Source organism: Glycine soja, chromosome 20 (assembly GCF_004193775.1).
Source record: "Glycine soja cultivar W05 chromosome 20, ASM419377v2, whole genome shotgun sequence".
NCBI lineage: Eukaryota > Viridiplantae > Streptophyta > Magnoliopsida > Fabales > Fabaceae > Glycine > Glycine soja.
This window is the reverse complement of record NC_041021.1, coordinates 12,321,399-12,336,500: the sequence shown is the minus strand read 5'-3', so window position 1 is coordinate 12,336,500 and position 15,102 is coordinate 12,321,399. Positions and strand designations below refer to the sequence as shown.

At 31.2% G+C, this 15,102-nt stretch overlaps 1 protein-coding gene across 1 annotated transcript; it reads left to right on the top strand.

The window, feature by feature from the left end:
* The first annotated feature begins 867 nt into the window (after positions 1 to 867).
* Positions 868 to 12,992, top strand: LOC114403571 (linoleate 13S-lipoxygenase 2-1, chloroplastic-like). The gene is made up of 9 exons (XM_028366592.1): positions 868 to 1,311; positions 6,435 to 6,703; positions 8,129 to 8,369; positions 9,239 to 9,562; positions 10,630 to 10,715; positions 10,818 to 10,928; positions 11,006 to 11,319; positions 11,636 to 11,902; positions 12,013 to 12,992. Exons 1-9 carry the CDS (start codon positions 972 to 974, stop codon positions 12,770 to 12,772), a joined length of 2,712 nt encoding a protein of 903 aa, XP_028222393.1. The 5' UTR covers positions 868 to 971; the 3' UTR covers positions 12,773 to 12,992.
* Positions 12,993 to 15,102: the final 2,110 nt, after the last annotated feature.

Here is a 15,102-nt window from a genome sequence, read left to right as displayed (position 1 = left end):
GCTAATCAACACGCTTGGTGGCTGATTTGTATTTGTTTATCAACAAATATTATAACAGAATGAGAAAACATATTTTTATCCAGAAAACTGAAAAAGAATGAGTAAACATCTCAGCATTATAAGTATTTTCATTAATTTAGTTACAGATACCTAGCTAACTCTTTAAGTATTTAGAGCTTTTGATGGAAAAGATTGCTCACTAAGCGAGATAAGTACAGGTTTGATCCACCAGAAAGTGAGGTCTAAAAAAATTGAGATTTTTTATTTTATTTTAAAAAGAGTAATGTGGAGAGCCTTTTAGTCAATATGTATAGTATTTTTTGCTTTAAAAAATTAATGACAAATGTTGGTAGCCTAAAACTTGACTTGAGCCCACCTTGGATATATAAGTAACATTAAAAAAAAGATAAATATTAACCCATACCCTAAGAGTATGATTAAGGCGATGAAAGAAAAAAGTTTTTTTTTATTGAAATGTGTTAAAATACATCTCCTTAATTATAATTTTTAATTAAAAATTTTTCTTATAATTTCTTAATCAGTATTTTAAAGTATTGGTGAACAAGATAAAACAAATTCAAACTGATCGCCCAACACTCATCATCATGAGAAGATTGGAAGTTTATAGTAAATCCTTAGCTACTTGTGACAAACTGACAACTGGCAATTTACATTGGCCACTTGGCTCATTTATTATCTTACCAATATGTAACCCTACTTTTTATGGATATTTATTTGTCTTGTTTGGGTTTATTTGTATTTTGTACGCAACTTTGCTAACGGTAGGTGATAAGGTTCCATGCTAGAAGAAGGCACCAGATACGCCAAGGCACGTTTTGTACTTAAATATAAATGCATTGTTACATTGGGGGAATAACCATATCCACTGAAATCAGCAACCCCACAACCTCACGCTAAAAAATCAACATGTGCACCAATCCATCATTAACAGTGTAGTTTCCCCCTTGTGTATGCATAATAAAATATACTCTCACATTTGCCATATGAATATAGGTAGTTGCTTCTTGAGCCAAGGCAAACTCTCTTTCCCAGCAAGTAGTAATATTAGGGTTCCGAGAGAGGTTCGCATAGGGTGCGTGTCTCGGCGCGTGAAGGCTGTGATGAGGAAAAAGAGTGGCACCTCCAACAACAACCCTAATAAGGCTCAGAATGCGAAGGCCATTGTGATTGTGAAGCGAAGTGGTGGTGGTGGGCTACTAACGAATCTCGTTAGAGATGGTGTTGAAGGGATTGAAGAGTTGGTTGGGAAAACTCTTACTTTGGAGCTTGTTAGCAATGAGCTTGATTCAAGTAAGTTTTGCTTTTATTTATATGTTGACTAAAATGTAATTTTCATCTTCCTATTTTTTTTATATGAATAATTTTAATTTTCTTGCTTTTTAATTGAAACATTTTATCTTTCACGTTTAAAAAAAAATTGTGATTTTAATTTTTTTAATTAAAACATTTTGCCCTACAATTTGAAAAAATTTGTAATTTTAGTTTTCTTGTTCAATTTTAAATTCATTCGACAGTGTACTTTTTAATTCTTTTCTAATAAATTAAATTTATTAACAATTAAATTTTTTTACAAGAATTATCATGTGAATAATAAATAAATATGTGTCAATTTATAATGTACATAAATTAACTTAAAATTGACTATAAAACTAAAATTATGAATTTTTTAAAAGTAAAAGACGAAATGTCTCAATTAAAAAATAAGAAACTAAAATAATAAATATTTTAAAAGGAAAGATAAAATATTTCAATTAAAAAATAAGAAACTAAAATAATAAATTTTTTAAAAAAGAAAACAAAAATTATATTTTATTCTTTAATTTTTATATTAATTTTCATAATTGTTGAAATGAAACATAGAATACTTCATTTTAACAATTAAGGAAATTAATATATCAGGATTTCATCCAACAATTAACATTATGATTGACAAATAAGTATGTTGCCTAATTAATATGTTGCTTTTTTTTATAGAGAAATTAATATGTGGCTTGAGTACGTAATTATGAATTCTATTTTAACATTCGTGTGTGAAAGAACATCTATATATTGGATGAGGCTAACAGTATATATGTACGTACATGAATAGAGTCTCTGGGTTTTAGCTAGAGGTGGAGATATACATTGGGCAACCGATTGTTTTCTCTTCCAACAGTTAATAGAAATAAAGTGAAGGTGTGTTGTATCATTGATTTATATAAATTAATAAAATAATATATACAATATAATGAAAACCATTTTTTTATTTGGTTTTTATTTAAATATTATATATTTATATATTCAGTTATTGGATGATTTTTTTCGGAGAGACCTGGTTTGAGTAATCCAAAAATTATAAAGACTAGAATCACATATAAGTTATATTAGGAGGCGTCCTTGTTTAAGTTGGATTTTTACTTCTTTTATTTTTTTCAGTAATTATCGTAATGGTTTTTGACCTTCGGTAAAATCTCACAACTTTAATCCTTTGGATCAGCTATCGAAGATATATTTTTACTTTTCTTATGAGAAAAATTTTGTAAAAAACATAAAGAAAAATAATTTGTGGATTTTTTTTTTAAATAAATCAAAAATGAAATACAGATATTTTCAAGTTTAGATTCTTGAAAAATCAATTTTTTTTTAATCAAAAGTCCCTAAAAGTAAAAAATTATTCAAATACTTTTATAGAAGTTCTCTTTTGTCTACCAAGAGAGAAAAAACTCGCTTTTACTCAACTCTCAAAAAATTGAGTTTACCATATTTTCCTTTCAAAAGAGGAAAAAGCAAAAAATATATAAAGTCAAACCTTGTTTTTTCTTAAAAAAAAAAAAAGAAGAAGAGTCAAACCTTACTTATTCATCAAATGATCAGTTGGTTCAGCACAAAGAGCCAAACCTTGCTTAAAATGGCCAATAGAATTGAATGAAGAAAATATTTCTACGTTTGGAAGTTCTTATCCATTAAAGAAATAATTAGCCTCAAAGTCACACAAGTCACAATAATCTGTTAGTGGAGCCCACCAAGGAAATCACAATTCTTATTTCTGCTAATTTTTTATTCTTATTGAAAGAAGACAAATACAAAAAAGAGCAGCGTCGGATTTCGGGAAAAAAAAGATATTTTGTTGTTTTTATCTTGTGAAAATTTAGAGGTTGAAGTATTATTCTATTTGTCCCATTTTGGCTGTCATTTCTAGGGTGGATTACCGTGATAGGTGATCATTTTGGATTATGATTTTTGACCGTTAGATTAGTCTCAATATTATAGGTCATTTTTTAGACGGCGACATTTTTCTCCACATTGCACACTCAATCCCTCGCCTCTCTCAGCAATTGTCGTATGAATCATTCCCCTCCTTCCGCAAAGCTCACGCTTTCCTCTACCTCGCACCTCTCTATCAAATCAACGCATGGTAGTTGCATATTTGTTTCCTTCACCATTGTCGCGTTGTCTTTTAACCGTCAAAGTCATTTTCCACCTCAACGTCGCACCTCTCCACCGCAAATCCAAGCGTCACTCTCCTAGATTGGCAGTGACAAGAATGATCTCATGTTCCTTGCTCGTTGTCGCTCCACCCCCTAAATCTGTCGTAAATCTCTGACTTTGAGGTTTGAATCTGCCATAGAAGCAAAATAGAAGAAAAAATGAACATTTTGAAACTTAGATAATTAGAAGAGGAGAAAATAGTCATCGAAGGAGGTAAGTTGTACGTGGTTACGGGGTGAGTAGTGACCGAAGGGGGACAATGGGGGTGGGTGGTGATGGGGTCGCCAAGCCAGAAGTGATGAAAGGGCTGCCGAAAATGGTGGAGAGAGAGGGAGGGAGAATGAGGGTAAGGATTTGGTGTGACCAAGATTAAAGTGTCTGAAGATGTTTTTGGGAGCTCTATGGCGGTTGGCAGCTTTGGTTGCTAGGGAGAGGTTTTTGGGATTGATAATCTAGTGTAGAAGATGTAAATATGATCTATGAAATAAGATTAATGTAACGGTCTAGAATTATGGTTCATTATGGACCATTTGAATTACTAGTCTACAAAAAATAAGGATTATGTTCGATAAGACATTTGAGTTAATTTATAACTTTTTTTATTACACATACCTTTCTCTCTTTGTCACTTCTCCCTCCCCTTTCAAAACTTTAAATCCAACCTCTCCACCAATACCCTCCACATTCCTCTCTCCCTTGGTTGTCCCCATTGGCACAAATCCCTCCATGGTTATCGCACTCCATTGTGTCACGCTTCCCAAGTCTTTGAACTAGTATCTGAATCCAAACCCGAATCCTTCCTCTAGTCCCTCCCCTCCCTATTCGCTCCTCCCATCACCCCCTCTTCCTCTCCTCCCTCCACAACAAGCCCCTCAAATCTCGACGACGTCAATGGTAGTGTCGATATGGAGGAGTGTGGTGTGAAGGAGCGAGTGAGCAAGGTTGACCTTGAATATCTTGCACAGAAGAAGTAATCGCAAATCCAAAATGAGAAACGATTTGAGATCTAAAAATATAAGCAAGTTTGGAGAGCGAATCACAGATCTAAAAATAGAAAGACGTCCATAGAGTAAAAAGGAGACAAGAAGAAGAAATAATTGAATTAAAGTTATCAAGGTTGCCATGGCCCATGGCAATGGTGGAGGTGTCATCATCGTTGTCGTTGATGTTGTCAATAGCGATGACGACGAATGTTACAACATGCAATTGGAGAGAATCATACTTTTTTCCTACTTGGTTTCTGTTAAAAGTGTTGGGGGAATCACAAGTTTTTTTAATTTTTTGGGTATAGTTCATTTTCATTGGGATTCCAATTGGTGTTGATGTTGATGTTTTTGTGGCCAACACTTTCAAATTTGAATTGGGATTCCTTTAGTTGGAGGTGGTGGCTATTTGGTTGTTCGAGGTGTGATGATTGTGGAGTTTGAGGTGCAGTGGTTATGGCTGTTTAGGTATTGTGAATTTGATTTTTTGTATTTTTTTATAATTTGTGGTGATTTTTAACTCCCAAAAATTACATTTCAAAATTAAATTAAAAAAATTCATGTAGGTTCCGAAGCATTAAACCCTTGCTCTAGGCCAAAAAGTAACATTATAATTTTGCATGAACAAAAGCATATAATATTTTTTGTAGGGACTAAATCCAAATTTTGATAATTTAATAGGGATGAAAAACATCTATTTATCCTAACATTTTTTAAGAAATCTGAAATGGAAAGGAGGAATGATACATATATTTAAGAGTTATACAAGATTTACTTAAATGCATATATCACGTGGGTGTTTAACTTAATGTTTGACATTTTTTGTGTTGATTCATGACCTAGAAAGTATGTTTTTATTGATAAAAAATTATTAAGCAATATTACATTGTTGATAAGAAAGGTTACATCAAATGCTTCAACAACAATTTTTGTTAAGCAACTTGTATTATTTTCAAGCAATTCACATAAGCAACTTCATTATAGATGTTCTACATGATCAATGGATCCATACTATTTTATTTTTAAGATTTGTAAAAATTAAAAAATATTGAAAACCTTGAAAATTATAAAATTATTGATAAAAACTAAAAAGGATTCTATATTAGGCTAATAATTTATTCACTTATTATTTCACATTTTATATCAACAAGTAACTTATACTAAAAACAATGTAATTTTTATAAGGACCTTGCTGACAGTGCCATAAACACACTAGAAACAAGCTGTAAATAGTGTTTTGACAAATCTTAACCCTATCCACGAATTAAACATACCATTGGCGAGCTGAAAACTCAAATATATATATAACTTAGTTGATTGAGTTAGTATAAACTCCGGGACACTGACACTGCTTTCAATTCTGGGATAAAAAAAAAAAAGTTCTAGACTTCTAGTTAGTTACCAACAATATTATACAAAGCAGAACAGGAAAATATTCATTTTATTATATTTTTTACTGATCAAAATTTATTGAAAATAAGAAGATTTACTGAAAATAAGAAGACGAAGATTCATTAAATATAATGTGTAACTCATAAAATTTTCTAATTATTAATGAATTTTAATCAATAATAGAACTTTTAAAAGAGTGTACTCCCTCCATTTTAAATTGATTGATGTTTTAGCATTAAAATAAATTTTCATATTGACTGATATTTTCAGTTTTTTAATATGTTCTCTAAACATATTATATTGAAATTAAGAAAGAAAGTAAAAATATTTTAGTAAAATTGTCCCCTAACAATATTGTCTTGGAATATTTTTTTAAAAGGTTGTCTTGGAATACTTGTTTTTATTTATGTGAAAATATCTTAAACGTCAATCATTTTAAAAAAGAGAGAGTATTGCTAACATTTGTTTTTGTTAGTTGTTAGCTAGTTTTATTTAAGCTTTTACAATTCTCTCTCACTCTTAATAATGTTTTTAATTACTTTCCTTACCCTTTGTTTTCTATGAATGAAGAAACAAACTTAGAGAAAAAGACAATTAAAGGTGATGCACACAAGACTGAGGAAAAAGAGGATGAGGTGTATTATGAGGCCACATTTGAGTTACCAACAGAGTTCGGGAAAGTTGGTGCTGTTTTGGTTGAGAATGAACATCACAATGAGATGTTTTTAAAGAGCATAGTCTTTGATGGTTTCCCTGATGGCCCTGTGCACCTCACCTGTGATTCATGGGTTCAGCCCAAGTATGATAATCCTGTCAAGAGAGTCTTCTTTACAGACAAGGTTAGTGTCACAAAATGTCATTTTAAGATTAATTTAGTAAGTTTTATGTTAAAAAAATGTTCAATTTTACTGATAAAGACTTCCTCAATTTAAAAATTAATAAATCAATAGAGTATAAGTTGAGATGTCTATTTCTGCTTTAATTTTTAAATCTCGCCTTTTAAAAGTACTGATTTAAAAATTGAATGAAAAAATTTCTTTAGAATGTCCTGAAAACTTTTGTTTTTAATTTGTTTTCTTTATCCGGGAGTAAATCCCAAGATTTGCCCTTGACAAATTTGGCAGTAGCCAGGTTATTACTCCCTGAAAATTGCATAAACTCTATATATTATTGTCCCCAAGAATTATATTGTTGGCCATACTACTAGCAGGGGAAAGGTTAAAATTTTGATTTAATTAAAGAGGACTAAGACTAAAATTTATGATTTAATAAAAAAAATTAAAGTTTTATTTGCATATATAATATATATAAGAAATTTCATATACAGCTTTAATAATTTTTTATAAGTAAAAAAAATTAAACTGTAATTTTATAAAATAGTATGAGAAAAAAAAAATTAAATATATGGAGTAATTTTTATAAGGGTGACTATGATATCCCTACCCCCACTCTTCAAGTTCTTGTGAAAAACCAATGTGTTCAGTGCCTAATATGACCTAGAATGTTCTCAGGGACCATAATAAGGTTTCTGCTTTCTCTGGGACTGGGATTAATGTGTTTGCTGAATATTGCTGCTACATTCTGAAGGATAAATTTGAAAGTTTAATCTTTCTTTTTATAACAAAACTGTCATATAAAAAAATGTAAATAAATAAATATTTCTTCTCCAATGTTAGCTGGTCATGTCCCTCTTTTGTTCTTTTGTAAACTTCTCAATGTTCCCTCACCATACATTGTGGTATTTTAGTTGTTCACACGAGTTGTTTATTTTTCTTTCATAATACTTAAAGTTCGTAAGTGCTGAGCAAAAAAAACAAAAACAAAAGACTTAAAGTTCGTATATAGACTTGATTTCTATGTCACGTACAGAAAATGCTACAGTTCAACATCAAACACTAAATTCTGCTACCAAACATTAGAAATAGAAGAAACAGTTATTAGCATTGAATCATCATCTTATGATTTCTTCATATCCTTCTCCTCCCATCTAAAAATATATCCTTTGTTTGTAAACTCTTTAGAACCATTAAAATTTGTTATGTTTTTTTTATTTCATTTTTATAATAAAAATGCTATTAATTAACACGCTATTATATTTTTGTCCTAACAGATTCTCTTTTATTGATAAGATTCATGTTAGACCTAAATGAATTTTAACTAATAAAAGAGAAAAATATTGGAAAGAAGTTGTTATAGAGTACACTTCTCTTATAAATTTTAAGACTATAGCGTTCTTGTGACTAACTAAGGCATGCATGTAATAGTCATACTTGCCATCACAAACACCAAGTGGATTGAGAAGGTTGAGGGAAGAGGAATTGGAACTACTAAGAGGGAATGGAGAAGGAGAACGCAAGAGCTCTGATAGAATATATGATTATGATGTGTACAATGATCTTGGGGATCCTGATTCTAACATTAACCTCAAAAGACCTGTTCTTGGAGGCTCCAAACAATATCCATATCCAAGAAGGTGTCGTACTGGTCGAGAACACACTGATTCAGGTCATTTTTGCTCGTGACTTTTTTCATTTGTCAATAAAACTCATTTTTTAAAAAGTTTAATTTTTTTTATGCAGTACTTTCAATGCATTGTTAACCAAATAAAAAATATTTAAATACAAATAATTTTAAGATAATTATTTATAAAGTTAATAAATTTATCATACATGCTAATTTGTAATTGAATTATAGTATAGATACTATTTATACTCATTATTTTCTCATTTTTAATATTAAAAAAAATATACTGAAGAGGTTTATGTGTTCAGCTCTAGTTGATGAGATGATAGGAATGTGTTAGTTGTAAGAGATTTAGATAGTTTAATTATAGGAGCTTGTAAGTTCAAATTAATTTGTGAGTTGTGACTCATTGTAAAAACAAATGGAAAATGAGATCTTCAAATTTAAGAAGATAGTATAGGTGTGAAAAGCACTGACGCGTTATCAGGTTGTTTGAAAAAAATAAAATTTAAAGAACAATTGAAAATAAAAGAGTTGACATTAGATAAAATACTAAATAGGTTTATTTTGCATAATTAGTTATCTTTTCCTAAAGTTAGTTTTTAACTGATTCATAGCTTACTTCAAAAAAAAAAAACCCTGATTATAATAGCTTTAATCAATTGTTTGTTCATTTATTTTTAAAGTGAACATTTTAGAACGGACATAACTGATCTAAAAAAAACTTATTATAATAGCTTTAATCACTTTTTAGATACTAACTGTTCTAAAAAGTTATTTTTAATCGTTCTAAAAAGTTTTCTGTAATAGTGATACTAGTTACTGTGCTTGGTGTGGAAGGATTTGAAGTTTTGAACATGTAAGTTAACACGATTTGCTTTTTACTTTTTGTTGTTGTTGTTGTTTTACAGATCCATCATCTGAGAAGAGAAGTTTAGATTTTTATGTTCCTCGCGATGAGACATTTTCTGATGTAAAACAGTCACAATTCACAATGAGCACAATATCCTCAGGACTGAGTGCAATTTTAGAATCCTTAGATGCAATTCTCACTGACCAAAATCTTGGATTTAGAAGCTTCGAAGACATAGACACGATCTACAAAGAAGGATTTAAGTTACCACCTCTTAAAGGCAATGGCCTAAATTTCCTCCAAAGAACCGTTCCCAGGTTGATCGAGGCTGCTAATGATAGCCAGAACCTTTTGCGCTTTGATACCCCGGAAACACTTAAAAGTAAGGGTTGATCTTTATGACTTATAACTTAAGTGCTTATTTTTAAATTTGATAAGCGTGCAGTTTTTGCAATACTTTCTTTTTAGATTGTTAGATGGTAGATTTAAATATATTTTTAATCCGTGTGATTTAGTGTTTTTTTTCCTGTAACTTTATTTTTATTTTAGTTTTTGTAAAATATTTATTTTGTTTTTTATTCTTAAACCACCTTAAATTGGATTTTTTTATTATTTAAAATATTTTTTACTGTTCAAAATACTATCTAAAGCATTATAAAGACTAAAAATAAGATAAATATTGTAAGGATTAAAATGAAAAAAAAATATTTAAAAAAAATAAAAAAATGTTAAATTGTAGGGATGAAAAAAAAATTTAATCCTAGAGTCAAATACATTTTACAAATTGCTGATACAAATGTACTATAGATGCCAAAGACTATTTTTCTAAAAAAAACCAAGAGTTAAGGCTTAACATTTGTTTTTAATCTCTAATAAGCCTTCTTTGCCTATAGCCCTTTGAACTTGAACTACGAGTAAAGCTTATAGGACCACTCCATGCTGTATTGAAATTTAACTTTAAATTGAGCAGCAAGTATTGAAGTCCCAATAACTTGGTAATAGAAGCTCCAGTATCTTGTCAATTAATTAAGGGTATGTTTAGATAATTTTTTGAAATAATATTTATAGGAGAAAATTTTAAGATAGAAAAATGAAATAAGCTTTTCTATAAGTTAATTTGTATAATCTATCTCATATTAGATTCTCCGAATTTTTTTTTAATTTATGGATAGGTTAATTTTAGTTTATGAAGAAACTTAATTTATTTTTTCTTATTTTTTCATCCTACAAATGCATATTAAAAAGTTTATTCAAAATAGACCATCTCACTTTTGTATCTAACAATTAAATCAAAATAGGTGGAAACCAAGTTTGTGTCTATCACCTTTATTGGGAACTCTGGTTAATATAGCGAACCAAAGCTCAAGTGGTTGATTACTTAACACTAAAAGATACCACAAAATGCAAACTTTCTCTAGCTCTGGATGAATGTGAGTTTTGGAAATGCAGGGGACAAATTTTTTTGGTTTTCAGATGAGGAATTTGCCAGAGAGACTTTGGCAGGGGTGAACCCATATAGCATCCAATTGGTCAAGGCAAGATTATCATCATAAATAATTTGTTTAATATTTTAATCACGTCATCTATGCTCAACTTAAGGATCTCAATGTTTTCTTATTGGTATATTCATGATGTAGGAATGGCCTCTAAGAAGTAAACTAGAATCCCAAATCTATGGTCCACCAGAATCAGCTATCACCAGAGAAGTCATCGAGCCACATATACTAGGTTATGGCACAATTGAAGAGGTATCAAACTATATAGATGACTTTGTTAAATTTAGATTATGTTATGCTTAAAAGTTGTATACCTTGAACACTTGCAGGCCATTAAAGAGAAGAAGTTGTACATGTTAGACTATCATGATCTATTGTTACCATATGTAAGCAAAGTGAGAGAGATTGAAGGAACCACACTATATGGATCACGAACACTATTCTTTCTCACTAAACAAGGAACATTGAAGCCACTAGCTATTGAGCTCACTAGGCCACCTATTGATGGCAAGCCACAATGGAAGCAAGTCTTCACTCCTGCTTCTTATTCAATTTCTCATTCAACCAATCTTTGGCTTTGGAGGCTTGCCAAAGCTCATGTTCTTGCCCATGATGCTGGTGTTCATGAACTTATAAATCATTGGTGAGTATCATCATAGAGAAAAAAAGGTTATGCACCGACATTGTAAAAGTTTTACATCCAATCACAACACATCATGTATGATAAGTTTGTTGACTTTTGAAATAATTATCTTAAAATAACTCAAAATGATGATCTATGATTGGATGACGATGTAAAAAGATTTTACATTGTCAGTGCATAGACATTAAACTCATCATCATATCATTCTCTTCTACCTTGTAACTTGGTATATGTTGACTCTATCAATGGGGGTGAAAAGTTCGGAGTCTTAATAAATGATATTATCTTGCTATGTGTAAATTATGATTTTTTGTAGGTTAAGAACTCATGCTGTCATGGAACCCTTTGTCATTGCAACAAATAGGCAACTCAGTGTCATGCATCCAATCTACAAACTACTGCATCCACATTTGACATACACTCTAGCTATTAATTCACTTGCTCGTGAAATTCTTATCAATGGAAATGGGATCATTGAAAAATCATTTTCACCAAATAAATATTCAATGGAGTTAAGCTCCGCGGCATATGATCAACTTTGGCGATTTGATTTGCAAGCACTTCCTAATGATCTTATTGACAGGTACAATATATACAGATCCTAATGCTATATGATTTTTCTTGTATTTGTTAGTTTAGAACCACATATTAATCATTCATTTACTGGAAAAATTCTAAATCGTATTGTTTCAGAGGAATTGCTGTGGTAGATCCAAATGCACCACATGGCCTAAAGCTAACAATTGAAGACTACCCTTTTGCCAATGATGGTCTTCTCATATGGGATGCCATCAAACAATGGATAACTGAGTATGTCAACCATTACTATCCAACCCCAAGTATCATAGAATCTGACCAAGAGCTTCAACCATGGTGGACAGAAATTAGAACAGTGGGTCATGGAGACAAATCTGAAGAACCATGGTGGCCAAATCTCAAAACACCAAAAGACCTTATTGACACCATCACCACCATAGCTTGGACAGCATCTGCTCATCATGCAGCTGTTAACTTTACCCAATATACTTATGGAGGCTATTTTCCTAATCGACCGAACATTATTAGAACCAAAATACCTACAGAAGATCCTTCTAAGGAAGAGTGGGAAACTTTTCTAAACAATCCTGAGCAAACTCTTTTGGAGTCTTTCCCATCACAAATCCAAGCAACTACAATGATGTTAGTTTTTAACATACTATCATATCATTCCCCAGATGAAGAGTATATTGGGCAATACTTGAAGCCATCATGGGCTGAGGATCCAACTATAAAGGCATCCTTTGAAAGGTTCAATGGGAGACTCAAGGAAATTGAAGGTATTATAGACTCAAGGAATGCAGATTGTAATATGAAAAATAGACATGGTGTTGGGGTGGTGCCTTATGAGCAGATGAAGCCATTTTCAGGACCTGGAATCACTGGAAAAGGAATTCCATATAGCGTATCCATTTAAAGACTCATACTTTTTAAGTGGAATATTCATTGATAATTTTTTTTGTTGCAATATTTGGTACTGTCCTCAACAACAAGCATTTTGATATAAGACTTTTCATTTCCCACATTTTTAGTGAGCAAGAATCATATTGTCCTACAATAGATCTTATGTTGCTATCTCAATTGGTTCATATGAAATATATTGATGGTGAAGTACAAGGGGCATTGGCCTACTTACATATTAGGAGTAATTGAGTTTTTAGTTTTTAATTTTTTTAAATTTAGTTTTTAGTCCCTAAACTTTTTTGATGGGTCAATGTCCCTCACCTTTTTTCATTAAGAATTTTAGTCCTTAAACTTTTAAAAAATTCAGTTTAAATCCTTTAAATCTAATTAAATAAATTAAAAATATTATTTAAAAATTAAAATTTCTCAAAAAATTAGGAACTTTGATTAGTTAAACAAAAGTTTAAGAATTAAAAATTTTAATAAAAAAAATTGAGAGATCTTGACCAGTCAAACAAAAATTGAGATACTAAAAACTGAATTTCAAAAAAATTTACGGACTCACAACTGTAAAAATACTATTTAACCACGGTTAAATAGAGCTTTTAACAACGGTTCCTAAAAACATCGTCGTTGAAAACGCGAGCGTTTTAAGACGGTTCTTTCTTACATAAGATCCGTATTAGAAAGCATACCTTCTAAGACGGTTCTTATACCTTCTAAGACGGTTCTTATACCTTCTAAGACGGTTGTCATGTAATAATCGTTTTAGAAGGTACGCTTTCAGCAGATTTTGACAATATCACTCTTATCAGTTAAAACCTAAATAAATATAATAAATGACTATATATGAAATTACAATAATGAAATTGTAATATTAAAATCTGCTAAATACTTTAATCATTACTAGCGCAAATAATTTGGAAAAAAAAACTAAGTACTGCTTAGAAACATATATAGTAATTAAGCCTAGCTACCAACATATACCTGCAACATTTGATTATTTGGGGTCTTATGGCCACGATCTTAGCATCAGCTCCCATATTAAGCTGCAATTTTAAGTTACGATAATATTAAAAATTAATGTATAGGTTAGTTGTATGAAAGAAAATAAAAGACAACTATATGTAAAGGTGTGGCCCTAGCATCATCTCCTTGATGTTGTCACTGGACATATTATAGGTGTATGCTCTACAATTAAATAGGTCATGACTTGTGCCTCAACTTTGATGTCGTCAGTGGACATATTATAGGTGTATGGTCTACAGTTACTGTTATTATATTGATGCAATCCTATCCCGCAAGGGCATTCGATTGAAGATTTCAAGTAGATTGGGCCAGAAATGCAAGAAAAGGCCTTAGGGTTCTCATGAGCCTTAGGGTAGATTTTAGGTACATGGGCTAAGTATGAGCCCACTTATCTTTGTACATATTAGATTAAGGTTTCATTATTTTTGGACCTTGTATTTTCGTCTCCATAATGTAGGTAGGGTACTCTAGAAATGTAAGATTTTTCAGCCCTTGTATTTTAGGGCACTTAAACCAGTTTTTGTGTTAGGGTAGTTTTGTAATTTCATGTGCATTAAGTGAATATTTGATGTGTGTGTTGAAAAATAAATTTAATTGAATTGGAAGAAATCAAATTCAATTAAATTTTAGAGGGGGAGGTGAGCATTTTCTTGCTACACCCCATTGTCACATCATATAGTCACACTTTATGCATGTCCTTCATGCTTTACATGCCTCATGACACTTAAGCACACTTAGTGGAGAATCTTAGACTTGATCTTGGATTAGTGGGTTGAACCATAACTAAAATTCACTAATCATAATTAGTGAAATTTTGGCTCCAAAATTTGGCTCCACAAATTCAATTTCAAATCCAAGTGAATTTTGAATAAAAATTCAAATTTCCCTCTAATTTTGTGTGACACTTAAGCTATAAATAGAGGTCACGTGTGTGCATTTTTTCAACTTTGATCATTTGAGAATTACACTTCAAAGTTTAGACCTCTTTTGAGGCACCAATTTCGTGCTCCCTCTCTCCTTCTCCCTCCATTCTTCTTCTCCTACCTCTAAGCTCTTATCCATGGCTTCCTATGGTGGTGAGCTTCTTCTTGACTCATTTTCTCCTTGAAGTGACGTCTCCTCTCAACTCTTCTTCTTCTCCATTCCGCTGCCATGAGAATTCAAGAAGCAAAGGACTCCATTGATGAAGAAGATCCAAGACCTGCAAGCTCCAATGGAGCTACATCATGTGGTATCAAGAACATCTTCATCTAGGTGATGTTCTTTTGCTTTCTATATCTTTTTGTTCAGTCAATTCACTTTAATTCCTTGCTA